This window comes from Olea europaea, unplaced genomic scaffold (genome assembly GCF_002742605.1).
Source record: "Olea europaea var. sylvestris unplaced genomic scaffold, O_europaea_v1 scaffold1235, whole genome shotgun sequence".
Classification (NCBI taxonomy): Eukaryota; Viridiplantae; Streptophyta; class Magnoliopsida; order Lamiales; family Oleaceae; genus Olea; species Olea europaea.
The window spans coordinates 159,920-174,865 of NW_019229783.1; the positions used below are offsets into that span (position 1 = coordinate 159,920).

The 14,946-nt window shown below is 36.5% G+C and overlaps 3 protein-coding genes across 3 annotated transcripts; 1 reads left to right on the plus strand and 2 right to left on the minus strand.

Moving 5' to 3' along the window:
- Positions 1 to 8,981: 8,981 nt before the first annotated feature.
- Positions 8,982 to 9,720, minus strand: LOC111374312. The gene has a single exon (XM_022996966.1). The coding sequence runs from the start codon at positions 9,585 to 9,587 to the stop codon at positions 9,129 to 9,131; it is 459 nt and encodes a 152-aa protein (XP_022852734.1). The 5' UTR covers positions 9,588 to 9,720; the 3' UTR covers positions 8,982 to 9,128.
- A 1,872-nt stretch (positions 9,721 to 11,592) lies between these two features.
- Positions 11,593 to 12,694, minus strand: LOC111374301 (histone H1-like). Its single transcript, XM_022996957.1, has 3 exons — positions 12,561 to 12,694; positions 12,039 to 12,476; positions 11,593 to 11,928 (listed from the first exon to the last, which is right to left on the minus strand). Exons 1-3 carry the CDS (start codon positions 12,642 to 12,644, stop codon positions 11,824 to 11,826), a joined length of 627 nt encoding a protein of 208 aa, XP_022852725.1. The 5' UTR covers positions 12,645 to 12,694; the 3' UTR covers positions 11,593 to 11,823.
- A 781-nt stretch (positions 12,695 to 13,475) lies between these two features.
- On the plus strand, positions 13,476 to 14,567 carry LOC111374302 (leucine-rich repeat extensin-like protein 1). The gene has a single exon (XM_022996958.1). The coding sequence runs from the start codon at positions 13,606 to 13,608 to the stop codon at positions 14,059 to 14,061; it is 456 nt and encodes a 151-aa protein (XP_022852726.1). The 5' UTR covers positions 13,476 to 13,605; the 3' UTR covers positions 14,062 to 14,567.
- Positions 14,568 to 14,946: the final 379 nt, after the last annotated feature.

The window sequence follows — 14,946 nt, forward strand, 5'->3', positions numbered from 1 at the left end:
ATTTTTATTGGCCTAAAATGCGACATGACGTAGAACAAATATGTGGAAAGTGCATAACTTGTAAAAAGGCTAAGTTTAAGGTTCAACCCCATGGTTTGTATACTCCTTTGCCTGTACCTAGTGAACCATGGGTAGGCATATCTATGGACTTTGTGTTAGGTTTGCCTAGGACAAAAAGGGGTCGGGATTCAATATTTGTAGTGGTCGATAGGTTTAGTAAGATGGCGCATTTCATACCATGTCATAAAACTGACGATACTACTAATATTGCTGACTTATTCTTTAGAAAAATAGTACGTTTACATGGAGTACCTAAAAGTATAGTATCTGATAGGGACGTGAAGTTTTTGAGTCATTTTTGGCGTGTTCTGTGGAGTAAGTTAGAAACTAAGTTATTATTTTCTACAACTTGTCACCCACAAACAGATGGACAAATTGAGATAGTTAATCGAACTATGACTCAACTACTTAGGACAGTGATCAATAAAAATCTGAAATCATGGGAAAAGTGTTTACCGTTTATAGAGTTTCCATGTAATCGAGCTACACATTCTACTACTTCATTTTCTCCTTTTGAAATTATTTATGGTTTTAATCCACTAACACCTATGGATATAATGGATTTGTCTGTGTATGAACGAGGTAGCTTGGATGGGAAACGAAAAGCCGAGATGGTGAAAACACTCCATGAAAAGTTCAAGATGCAGATCGAAAAGAAAGGAAAGCTAATTGCATCAAAAGCAAATAAAGGAAGAAGACGCGTTACATTTGAGCCTGGAGATTGGGTCTAGGTGCACTTCAAAAAAGAGCGTTTTCCAGAACAGAGGAAGTCAAAATTGCAACCACGAGGTGATGGACCGTTTCAAATCATCGAGAGGATCAATGACAATGCATACAAAGTGGATTTACCAGGTGAGTACAATGTTTCGGCTACTTTTAATGTATCTGACCTCTCTCTGTTTGATGCAGGTTCAGATTCGAGGACGAATCCTTTTGAAGAGGGAGGGGATGATATGATCCAGGAGTCGAGCCCGACAAAGGCAAGTGCGAGACGAGACCCGTTGATAGTCGATGGCGGACCAATGACACGATCAAGGGCAAAGCAAGTGAAACAAGCGATGGAATTGCTCGTTCAAGAAACCATTGATAGAACCATGTTCGAGACTCAAAATGGAGCAACTTTCATGTTCGGGTCGAAGGCCGAATCAATTTGTTATCAAGCGACGAAACCGGAGGCTGAAAACAAGCATGTGCGGCCGCACAGGCAAAACATCATGCGGCCGCACAGTGGCATACTGAAAACAAATATTGCATTTTTTTGTTGAACCATGCGACCGCATGGAATTACACCATGCGGCCGCATAAGCCAAAAAAATTGGCGAATTTTCTAATTTTGGCCGAATTTCCTAGTTTCAATAGAATTCTTATGAAATCAAATTATTACCATAATTTGATGGATTTTGGACGTTTTTACTCCTTAGTATAAATAGGAGAATACTTTTCATTGTAACAACTTTTGACTTTTGCTTGATTAATATTATAGAGAGAGAAATTTATTCTTTCAATTTCTTGTTCTTCTTGAACAATCTCGGAACTTATCAAGATTCAATTTCTTGTGGCGTTCTAAATAATCGGATTGTGGGTTCTTTTAATTGTAATCAAGGGGTTTTAGGTTTTTCGCTAATCTAGGGTTTCTTGGTTCAATTATTGGGGTTCAAGATCCAAAACCAGGTTGGTATTGGCGTTCTTGGGTTCCGCATCAATCTCTTTGTGAGTTTCGTAGTTTCCATTGCTACAGGGTTCACATTAGTAGGCCTCACTTGGAAGTTGGCAAACAATGCTCTTACACTGGTAACTGATAATTGGGTATGAGAAGCTCTGAACTCACCAAATAAAGATGAACATACTGCATTAGTCTGGGTCATAGGACTCGATATTTTTCGACTGAGAGCATCAGCAACTACATTAGCCTTCCTTAGATGATAATTAATCTTGCAATCGTAATCTTTTATCAGCTCTAACCATCTTCTTTGACTCAAGTTTAACTCTTTCTGATTGAAGATATACTTTAAGCTTTTATGATCTGTATATATCTGGCATCTCTCGCCATACAAATAATGTCTCCAAATTTTCAAGACTAGGACAACTACAGCTAGCTCTAAGTCATGTATAGGATAACTTAGTTCATGTTTCTTCAACTGCCTGGAAGCATACTCTATAACTTTCCCATTCTGCATCAAACTAGTGCTCCCCACGGAGATATACCTATGAAACCCTTGTCTACCAACTCTTGCAACTGAACCTTTAGCTCTTCCAATTCTGTTGGTGCCATTCTATAGGGTGCTCGTGAAATAGGTGCAGTTCCTGGAATCAGATCTATAGTGAACTCCATATCTTTGTTTGACGGTAAGCCTGGTAATTCTTCTGAAAATACATCAAGAAAGTCCTTGACCACTAGGATATCTTCAAGTTTTAGTTTGCTAACATCTGTATCAATTACATGAGTCAAATATGCATGACATCCCTTGTTGAGTAATCTTCTAGCGTCAATAGCAAATATCACACAAGAAGGTAAAATTCTGCGCTATGCATTGAATATAACTTCAGGCTGTCCTGGCTGTCTAAACACAACCTCCTTTTGAAAGCAATCAACTGGAGCTCGATTTGTTGCCAGAAAGTCCATATCCAAGATAACATCGAAATCATGTATGTCAAAAGGTATTAAATTTGCCTTCAGCTAGTTCTCATTTACCTTAATCCCACAATCTCGCTATATATTGTTTGCTAATAGTGATTCTCCTACTGGTGTATTCACTACAAACAACTGCCTAGAGGTTCTGACTTTTGATTCGCATATCGCAAATGCAAATGACATAAAAGAATGTGTAAACCCAGGATCAATCAAAATACGAGCATTTTTATCAAAAATAAACAACATACCCACGATAACATCTGGTGACTCCTCTACCACCTGCTGAGTCATAGCAAAAACTTTACCCTAGGTCTTCGATCGTCTTGCCTACCCTTTTGATTTTGTACCACTACCGCTTGCGATATTAGACTGGGTCACACTGTTTGTACCTGCTCTGTTAGTTGAATCATCTCTCTAAGTCTGATTCTGTCTTGTACTACCAGCACTCTGTTGAGGAAACATCCTCTGTGCCATGCCACCCTCCTGGAATACAACTGGGCAATTCCTTGTCAGATGTCCTTCTTGACCACAGTGATAGCAAACATCAACTCTCTTGAACTTTAAACACTCTCCAGGATGAGATCTTCTACATAATTGGTAAAAAGAAAATATGGCACTAGTAGAACTCTCTCCTTGTCTCGGAATAAATGATCTCTAGAAAGAACCCTGAGTATAATTACGATTAGCCAATGGTTGCTGTACAGTACTGGGATTAAATCTAGGACCTTAACTTCCTCGGAATCGAGATTTGAATTGACCTGAACTGGACACACCAGTTCGAAATCCTCTATTGTCCCTCTGTGGTGATCTATAGCTAGAAGCACTTGCCATTGTCTGACTGCCGCTTGCTCTGGACATTGTTTGTTCTCTACCACTTGGCCTATCAGAAATGCTCTTTTCTACTCCCAAAGCCGACTCCACCAATTTGCCAGATACATTCCAGCCTGCAGCTACTGATCAGATTTCTTCCCTTAACCCATTTTCAAATCGTCTACATTTATCAATTTCGTTGCTTACCAGAACTTGGGCATACTTTGAAAGTTCAATAAATTTCACCTAATAGTCTGCAACAGTCATCTGCCGTTGTACTAGTTTCGAAAATTCCTCCTACCTTGCATCTTTATAGGACCGAGGGTAATAGGCATCGTAAAAGATACGACAAAAATTTGTCCAAGTAATGATGGAAAGGTCTAGATATGTGCTCTGTACCGACTGCCACCAATCATACGCACCCTCCTCTAATAAGAAGGTGGCAAGACACAACTTCCGATCGTCTGAGCAACCCATAACGTCAAATTCCCTCTCTATCTTGGTCATCCATGCCTGCGCAACTGCAGGATCGACTGTGCCAGTGAACACTTTAGCCCCTAACTTTGTAGCCCTTTCAATACTAAAATCTCTGTCAGTATTACGCATAGTAGATGCAACGGCAATAGCAATTCTTTCAACAGCAATAGGATTAGTTCCAATCACGTTTCCCTGTCCCTGTTGTTCAAGAGGCTGGTGAACTGATTCATCTACTTTCTCGGGCTCTCTCAATTCATCTCTATCAGGAGCAATGTGAGACTGGGGGCAACATATCTTAGAGCCTTCGAGTTTTGCCACCACGAGGCATGACTCACCTACAGTTATGCATGATATGCTAAACATCAAAATTTATGCATGTACAATGCAAACCCATGAACTTTAATGCATGCTCTGATACCAAACTGACACACCCCGTCCCGTGTAACGCTACTAGATCCGGACGTGGTATGCGCCGGGGATAGATACCAACTAAAAGTCGGACCCACCATCAAGACTACTACAAATACAATATATCACTTTTTATACATCATTTTTCTAACAGAATTTTGGCATTATCTCCCCTGTAAACAGGACTAACCAACCTGTGATCAATTTCACACAAATCCCAAACTATAGCACAACACAATAAAGATAAGCCGAAATCTCAACCTTTACCAAGAAATAAAATGAAATATACATATGGATACAAAATACATAGTGAGCCCTATAACTATCTACAAGTGATGCAAAATCACATCTAGACATGAACATGCGTCCCAAAACACTGAATACATGTTCTATGAAGTGAGTCATACTAACAAAATTTGTCGTGTGGCTCTAACTCCAAAATCATGGCTCAACTCCAAAAGATGTTCAAATTCTCAACTACTGCCTGACAAGGAAAAACGTGAAAAAATATATAAGTTGATAGCTCAGTGAGTGGAGAAGTTCAAAATAAATATACTTTTTTCATTTATACATTTTTATTGAAAATCAAATTCATATTATTTGATAATTCACAAGCTACCATCATGTAATTATAGCCAAAAGTGATATATTCACATAAGGTCATAAAATATCATCTTAAAATCATGATTTAACATCAGCTGATAATCATGCTCTAATCTCATCACATCAAACGTGCTGAAAAATCCACCAAAAATGTACCCTCTGATTGAAATATATAATCCGCCTCTCGGGTTAAGAACTTTCGCCACGGGCCTTTGGCCCCCTCCGTAAACGAAAGCCGGTCTCAAAAACCTCTCATAATCAATTCTAGAACACGGCCAAGGCCCCTCTGTGAACTATATGTACACGATCAAGACCAATGGCAGGTCAAGACCCTCCGTGTAGGATAGAACACGGCCAATGCCCCTCTGTGAATTAGAAGAAGTATATAATCATGGGTACTTTTATGGTCGATCTCAATATTGCATATCTTACATACCAAACAAATCTCAATATCAGATTTCTTACATACCAAGTCACAAACATGCCATAAATAATTTTTGATATTCCACGTGTATCATAATAAAAGAGATTTCCATAATAACGATATAATTCGAATACATAATTGCACATACTTTAACAATATACTTAATTTATAAATATTTTTAAAATATTTATATTTTTCCACTCACAGAACTATGTACGCCAAAATCAACTCGATTTGTACGTTGTCCCGATATCCGTATTGCCGCTTGAAATATGATATAATTTGTAAATCAATAATTAACTATTTTAAGAAATTCCATTAATTAAATACGCGATACCAAAACTTAATTATTTCACGTTTAGGCGATTTCTAACGTCTCTTTAATTACTAAAACTAATTTTTCTTTCATTTTACTTAATTTCATAGTTTATTATATTTAACCCCTTCAATAAAATTGAATTTAATCTAACAACCTAACAACCATAAAATCAAACATAACCTTTCAATAAGTAACTTTTACTTACCTTTCAAGATTGAGAAATTCAAGTCTAATAGTATAACACACTTAATTCCTAACACGTTGGCGAGTTTTTCCTTTTTTTTCTTCTTTTTCTTCCTCTTTTCCCTTTTTTTTCCCCCTCTTTTTCTCTCTTCTTCTTCTATGCACCGTTTTGTGTGTGTGTGTGTGTGTAATGTGTGTGTTATGGATTTGGATTATATATATATATATATATATTGGGAATGTGTTGGTTTGGCATAGCTGGCTGCTGTTTTCTTTTTCTTTTAAATTTTTTTTTAGCTTGACTTTTCTTTTGAATTAATTAAAGTATTACAAAAAGCCTCACCTCTTGAGCTAGCTCTTGGGGTGAGATAGATCAAATATCACGCCCAACACCCTATTCTCTTGCTTTGAGCCTGGCCAAACAGGTTTTGATGTTACATATCTTCACTGTACACATGGTCTCTTTTATTCACATCATTTTCTCTATTCTTCATAAAAAAAATTAATGTGAGTTTCCATAAATATTTTAGGACGCTTTAGAGTTTTCTTTTATTTATATATCCATACACTCCCCCAACCAACCAAACCCTCATAGGAAAAAAAAAAAAAAAAAAAAGGATAATGAAATTTGATATAGTCATAAATCAATTCTCCAAAGTTTTTGTCTTCTTCAGTCCACGAAGGTGATATGAATAAGTTTAAGTTTTTTAATCATAAATGTGATAGATAGAGAGAATTGAAGAAACATCTTCTATTTGACAAAATTGTGGGTGCATGAGATCTCTGCACTTGGCTACCCAGAGTTTAGCGTGATCACGATAATTGGTACATCAAAAGTGCGTCCTTTCCGGTCGTTCTCCTCTTTTAAACTTTTTCTACAAGAAATATGGTGACTTGGTTTATGACAATACTGACATGTCTTTGTGATGTGTATGCGTAGTGACCATAAAATTTATGGTCAAAAAATTGGTTTAGATTAAACTAATTGGTCCCATATACATGCATCTTAGAGATTAAATCAATTATAGACTAGCCAAGTTCTTATATCGATTCATTAGTTCTATACATGAAAGAGTTTTGGGAAAGAATAACATTTCCAAACAGGGACGGATCCAGGATTGGATCCAAGACCGGGCTACTACGCGGAAAAAAAAAATTTACAAATAAAAAACTGGTTTTTTACCAAAAAATAAAAAATACCTAAAAAAAAGAATAATGCTACTTTGCCAGAAAATTTGTGACATAATGGTTGACATAATAAGTGTTGGTAAGATGTGATTAATTGAAAAAAAAATAACTGTATTTTAAACAATCTAATAATAGGTAACCACGTGTCATTATGTCAAGTATTATGTCAGTCATTATGTCTATGTAGTATGATTACAAAAGCTCTTGGGCCTGAATGGGGGGGCTATAGCCCAACCCAGCCCCGCCTAAATCCGTCTTTGTTTCCAAAGCAAAGAGCTTCGTTAAACCCAGTTGTGCGAAGCGGGTATTCTATTTTGCATCTAATGCTCCACGAAGTTTATCTAGACAAGCCCACTACGATAATTTATTAAGCTGGTTATGGACTCAGTTCTCGGACCAATTTAGAAAGAACATAGTGGATACGGGCCCAAAAGTGAAATTTGGGTTCAGAGTCCGTCATAAACATAAAAATTGGTGTCACTCATTCCTCTTCCCCCCCTTCTCTAAACATCCATGCTGAAGTCCCAAAAAAAAACAAATAATAATAAAAAAATTGAAAAATGAAAAATGAAAGTACAGACTCGATTATAATACACAAGAATGTTTGACCTTGCTTCTTTCTACACAAGACATGGCTTATTGCTTGTTTGGCACCGTTAATAATCTATTCATAATTGATCAAATTTACTTTTATTTTTATAAGACTCATTAGTACTATCAACATGTAATACATTATGAGCCTGTTTAGGAGTGATTTTGAGAATTGATTTTTTGATCGTTAGGAGAAAAGTGGAGTCCACCTGTGAGAGAAAAAGTCAAATATAACGGCTGAAATAGTGGAATAACAGTCAAAAAATCAATTTTTTAAGTGAAAAAATCGGGCCCAAACAGGCTCTATATAAACTCCGCATAATAAGTCGTTCCTCTAAAGAGCATTATCATGTAGATATCGTGCTCACACTGATCGGCATACCTCTTATTATTATAAACTTGAAACATGGTAGACGCGAAAATTGCTGCAGAATACAAGCAAAATGGAATTTCAAGTTTGGTTGACTAACATAAGCATCTTTTCGCCTTTCGATTAACCTAAGTTGTCGGCGGCATTAAATGCAAAGCCTTATTATAATGTGATCCAGTCCCTGCCAACATATTTCGGCATGTATAGAATAATTAATTTTCGGAAGGCCCAAATTTATAGTTTCGTTCTCGTCAATCCTCAACTACTACATTGGAGAAATATATTGGTGGGACGATCGTATGGTTCTATGTGGTGCAACATTCGATTGGAGAGCCATCACCACATCGGATGACCCAACTCAAGTCCCAAGGTGACCTCACCTCATTGGATGAGGATGGGCTGCTCGATGAGGTGGTGGCTCGCTGTCAAATTTTCAGCGATTTCATTGTGGCCACCATAATAAATTCTCTCTCGACAAAAAAATTACCTTAGCTATCACAAATTTCATTTCTTGACAATTCTATATATAAGTTTGGCGATACAAGATGAAATTTTATGTCTAAGATATCATAAAAATTTTATGTTTGGTGACACTCATTTTCAATTTCCAATCGAATTATCGATCTTTAGATTGTGTCTGAACTCGCCTTATGGAAGCCAATAGATTGCATACTAGTTCCGAGTCTCTCTTCCTATTACTATATCTACTTAACAGTACTTGATGATTTTATTATTCGTATCTTGATCCAACCAGTCAAAATGGACGAAAAAACGTTAGGTGGAGAAACAGTAGCCAAAATATGCAAAGTTAAGACACAGTAATGTCAGAAAAAATAAGATAAAACAAAAGACAAATGCGTATAAAAGCTCATGTAAGTTTTACCGCTCTAAGGCCAATGGCCATGCTGCTGAAACATGAAAATAAAAACAGTATTTTTTGCACATTTTATTCCATGGTTATTGTTAAAAGTTACAACAGAGGACAGATCCAATTCCGGGAAAAAAATTGGAAAAAATTAAATTGATCTGAAAGTTTGTCCATTGACGATAATAGAATTAATTATTACCGTCGGCATACAATGCCGGAGCCCATTCTGGCGGCATCACGAGGCAACAATTGACCTTGCGCCAAGATAATCGATTTGTAGATCTCAACAATCATCCTTTCATCATACTCCTTGATCGGTCTCAATCCGAATCCAGTCACTCCATCCCCGGAGTATCCGCCGGAATATCCGGTGCTGATCATTCTCGTGTTCGCGAGTTTCATCATCATATTCACGTATGCATCACGCAATCCGCTCAAAAACTTCTTCGGCGTGAATCTGAGCTTGAGCTTAAGCCTTGGAGTCAATTTTATCCTCCAGAACCGCCGTCGACGGCTAGATCCATCGGAAGCAGCTAGCTCAACCACACGTGATTTTCTTCCGCGGCCTCCGGCGGTTCCGTTTAGCTTTTCGTATCCCTTCCTCCGCCAGTATCGAGTAATTCTTCTGTACACGGTGACTGATACTCCTTCCATGGATTTTTTTCTACTTTTTTGTTTCAGTTTTCAGTAACTCTCAAAAAGAGAGCGAGATTATGTACTGGCAGTGAATGGAATTTTAAAACAGGTGGAAGTTTGGGAGTAGAAGCTGTTGAGTGTTGGGATATTAATAGGAAGGTTGTTGAGTCGGTGGCTAATAAATGCTACAGCTTAAACCTTTTGTTTTTTTTTTTTTTATCATCTTCTTGGCTTCTTTAAGAGATAAAGGTGTGTTTGGCAACTCAAGATGATAATAAATTATGCTTTTGCCTTTTTGTGACTGTTTGGCTGAAAAAGATGAATATGCTTTGACTGCAAAGCATCAATATGGCCCATTCACATGGTGCAAGGCCGGATCCTCCATTTGTCCAAACTTATAATTATTTGATTAAATTTTATATTTACTTATATATTCTATAGAATTCACAATATTTACTTATTTTCAAGAATCTAATCAATTCTAAACGAGGCATCTTAAATACATCCTATGTAATTATAATTATGAAAATACATAAAATTGTATTATTCTTGTACTAACTTAATTAGTTCAGCATCAAGGGTATTTTCACTAATTAGTGGTAAGAAATGACTGTTTGACTATGAAATGGAGCGTCATAAATTTCAATGTTTTAAAATGCTTCTCCATCCTTAAAAAATAAAGTATAATGTATGTTTGGCTAAACATTTTAATTAGTTGCTCCCTGAATTTTTTGAGCATACACTATCGTCAAAATATAAAATTGCCACTTGTACGATCTTTAATTGACATTAAGGATAAAGCTGTTTGAACGTTGACCATGTTCATCTAGCATGATCCCAACATTAATGTTGATATAACAAGTGGTGGCAAGTATTGAAAATTTAAACTGTTCAATGACGTGTCACCACGTAACATGTAACATGATTGTTCGAAATAAGATTACTTCTTGACCTTTTCAGGATAGTAAATATCCCATATCATCGTAAATTCGTAATCTGGATTGAATCTTGATGAAACACTCTGTCAAAATAAGACAATAAATGTTGCTTAAAAGCACAGCCAAACTCGATATAAATATACCCACCCATGACGCGTGATTTCGTGCCATCCTCCTAAATCCCAACAACTAATAAATGGATTCTGGTTTGAACGTGCAAAACCGTGTCTTCGTCTGCCATGCAAATGAAAATGCTCAATGAAGCAAATAATACGTTTGAATTATATTTTAATCTTAGGAAAATAGATCAGATTTTGACAACTATACAATCTTTGGATTGTCGCATGTTTCACACATTTGTTGCGTTAAAACTCGAATGCTTATTCACGTACTATATTTAAAATTTCGAAAGTATTCAAGTACAATGGCGGATCCAAAAAAAAAAATTCAACACGGGCTAATACGTATAAAAAAAATTTACTTAAATTTTTTCTTTTTAATGGCATTTGGGCTGAAAGGACGGGCTGTAGCACGGCCCAGCCCGTCCCTGCATCCGCCCATGTTCAAGGACAAAGTTAGGAGGAAGCTGATATATAAATAAATAAAATCCAAAGCATTGTAGCCCAACTCAACCCCCCTCTTTGGATATATGTGTGAATCCATTTGATTTCTAAAAGAATTACCAATCCTTAAATTTTCGAAAAAATCTTCATTAATGGTCATGAATGACTATTTTACGATCTTGATTCTATAGAAAGAAGTTAGAAAGATTGAAAAATAAAATCGTTTAATTTAATGCATTCTTAATTACTATGAAAGGATCATTCAAGGATGATCTCTTTGTCAATAGATGCTCCTAGTACATTCATAGTAGATGAAGGATGTGAACCAACTAGGAGTATCGTCCATTTCAATCTTTGTTTTTCACACTGGATCTTAGAGATATCAGCAAAACTTGATTTTTGAAGTTGACACTCTTTATTTCTTTCATCTTTTTCTTTTTTCTTTTTTTTAACTTTTAATAGAAAGGCATGCATCATGCATGACTCAATTATGAAAAATGTTAATGTCACGTCTACTCGATATTCCAAGAACTGTTTGTTTCAACTTTTCCCAATCCAATAGCCAAAATACATTGAAAAAAACAAGACCAAACATGAAACATATTTACCTAAGTTCATCAGGAGCTTAAAAGTCATTACCTAGAAACATAAACTTGCAATATTACTACCTAAAAGAACCAGTAAATTACCTAGCACATTCTTTCTTAAACAAACTTAACTTTCCTAGATCAAACTACCACATAATCATCAATTTTAAGCTCTCTTTGCAGCAAGCCTTGAACCTGATTTCGCCATTTTATGAGCCACCTTCTTCGTTGGAGTCGCAACCTTTTTATTTAATCCTGCGGGACTCTTATCCTGTTAAAGACCACGTTTGAATGAATACACTGGTCCAACACTCATTTATGAAATTAATTTAAAATTTCAGTCCACACATAAGGAACGTGGTGTTGAAGACAAGATTTAACCTGACTCGATTTCTTCAATTTTCCTTCAGTAACAGACCCCTTCACATTCTTTTTCCCCATTATTTTCTTCTTCAAAGCCTCTGGAGTTTTAACCTGGCTCAGCCTCTTCGTCTTCTTTGCCTTTTCATCGTCCTTTTTCACCACCTCTTTGTTAGAACCAGTAGTTTTTGTTGCCACATTCTTGACTCCTTTCTTCCTATGGGTTTTGTTTTCAACTGAATTTGCAGGCCTTTTCACTTTCTCAGAAGGGGAGATCTTGTAGGAGTTCTTCACTTTCACAAGCTTTTCTGATTTCACGAACCTTTTCAACTGGGCCGAGAGAATTTTCTTGAAATTTGCAGGGAGACTAGCAGTGTAATTCACTTCGATGAATTTCGCTATTGCGGGTTGGCTTGAACCAGCGCGATCCTTCATTGTCGTAATGGCTTCACTTATCATCTGAACCAAAAAAATAAATAATTACAAAAATTGATCAGTAAAATTTTGAAATAAATATGAAGAAAAATCTGAAAAACAGAGTACCTGAAGGTATGGTGGGTGGAGGTTTGAAGGCGATGAACTGGAACTGGTAGTCTTTGTTGTGGAATTCTTCTTTGAAACGGCCATTGCTGTTGTGAATAACTAAATTTTCAGGGGAACATGCAAGTGAAATTGTTCTGCTTTTAATGAGAAAATTTCAATTTCAAATTTTGGCTCAGAGAAATTTTTTTGAAAATTAAGGGTTCTGATCATAAGAAGGCTAATTTTTCCCGCCCAAACATTAAAGAAGTGGTGGGAATTGGGGGTTCGTGGGTTATGCAATAAACGGTTTGGTGGGTTTATGGGGGTATTGAAATTATTTGGGTTAAGCCCATTAAACAAAAATCAATCCGAAGCCCACATGGTTCCTTTGGTGGTAAAGGAGTCAAATGGGCTGAGTGGAGCCATTCGGCTTGACCCACCATGCGAGCAAGCTCGTGCTTGCATATGAAGCGAGCCAATCGCAAGCTAGTTCGATTTCAATACCCTAGCTCGACGAAACCCACCAAACCACCCCTTAATGGGCTGAGTCGAGTCACTCGCAAGCCATTTGTGACTTTTTTTATATTTATAAACATGATTAGTTAAATTTTATTTTTCACACTTGAAAATAGTAATATGAACTTGATTTTGAAATGTACACCGATGTTAGGTTGATTTTTTCGACATGTAAACAATATAGTCCCAACATGCATGGCTACCTCTATAGTTGAGTCAGGGCAGCCAAGCGTACTTAGGTTTTGTATTTCAAAAAACTAAAATAAAGACTTATCAATTTATTTATTTTTTTTTAAAAAAATTACTCTATGGAGCTAAAATGAATATAGAAATGGGAAAATACACATGATTTGTCACTCTTATCTCTCTTCTGATGATAATGGGATAAAACAAAAGAAAGTAACGGCCATCAATATTCAATGCATATGCTCCCAATTCTAATTTGTAACCCCCACCCCTCTTTTCCACTTTGCTTCCCTTTCCATTACACCAAACTACACTTTAAATCCTTCACATTTCTGAGGATTTCTCTCTTCAAGCCCATTCATCAATGGATTATCTTCATCTCTTCTTGTTGACACTTGTTTTCAGTTCCCTGTGTGATTTTTCTCAAGAAATGTCAACTGTAACTGCAATCGAGAAAGATCGAGTTTCCTGCAAAATGTGTTCTTCCTGTGACGATCCATGTCAACCCATTTTTTCTCCTCCACCACCACCATCAAGTGTGCTCAATTGTGCTCCTCCACCTTCACCACCCAATGGTGTTGGTGGCGGTGGTGTATATTACTACTCACCACCTCCTCCAGCTAATCCATCTTATTATCCACCTACAGACCCTTATGGTTACACCACTCCGCCACCACCTAACCCTATTCTTCCATACTTCCCTTTCTACTACTACAACCCGCCACCAGCTTCTCATTCGGACTCCAAATCCGTGCAACTGAAAACTCACTCCACTGTTTCTTCCCTCGTTGTTATTCTCTCTCTTCTCCTTTTCCTTTGAATTCCAAAAATAAAACCAAACACCTATATTATTATCATTATTTTCCCTAATTTCAAACCTCATTTTCAGGTTTGCAAATTACAGAGATGACAACAACAAGAAGAAGAAACCGGGAATATAATTCGTCAGGATTGCTCTATGTAATTTTCTCATTTCTATTATTCATTATTTGTATAATAAAATGTCCAGATTACATTTTTCAGTTTCAAATTTTATCCAATATTTTTTATTTATACTTTTTTCTTTATGGGGAGGTGGTTAGAAGTAGAAGAAATGGTTGTTCATTACCAGAGATTGAGATTCATTTTGGATGTGCCGCACATGCTATTCGTCAATTTTTTCTTATTGCGAGAAAAAAAATACATAAATGGAAATTGGTGATGATGGGCCATTAGCATGACACAAATTGATGGCCACCTCAATAATTTTGTAATGACAACTCCCAACGTGTGAGTTGACCCTATTATTTCCTAAGCCTAATTCTTCAGGCTTAACTCTTCTTCTCATGGATGTTGGAAAGATATACTTTGATTATTTATCCTTTCAACAAGTTTAATATGAGTCTTGTGAGTGACAAATTTTAATTTTATTTTATGATAAGAAAGTATTTTTGATTCTTGTTCGGTACGTAGTTGGTGAATCTTCAAAAAACTCAATGTGAGACAAGTGGTTAATGAGTTCTAAACAAGTAAGTTGACAAGTTAAAACTCATGACTAGTTTTAACAGGGTATTATAGAGCAGTGTGTGTTGTAGTTGAACAATTATTTGTTCTTAAATCACTAAAAGTTGAGAAACGACAATGCGTTTTTTAAAATCAATGAGTTGGATCACTCAAATCCGTCGAGTCTAATAATGACTCTAAGTAAATCCACTTGAGGATGATT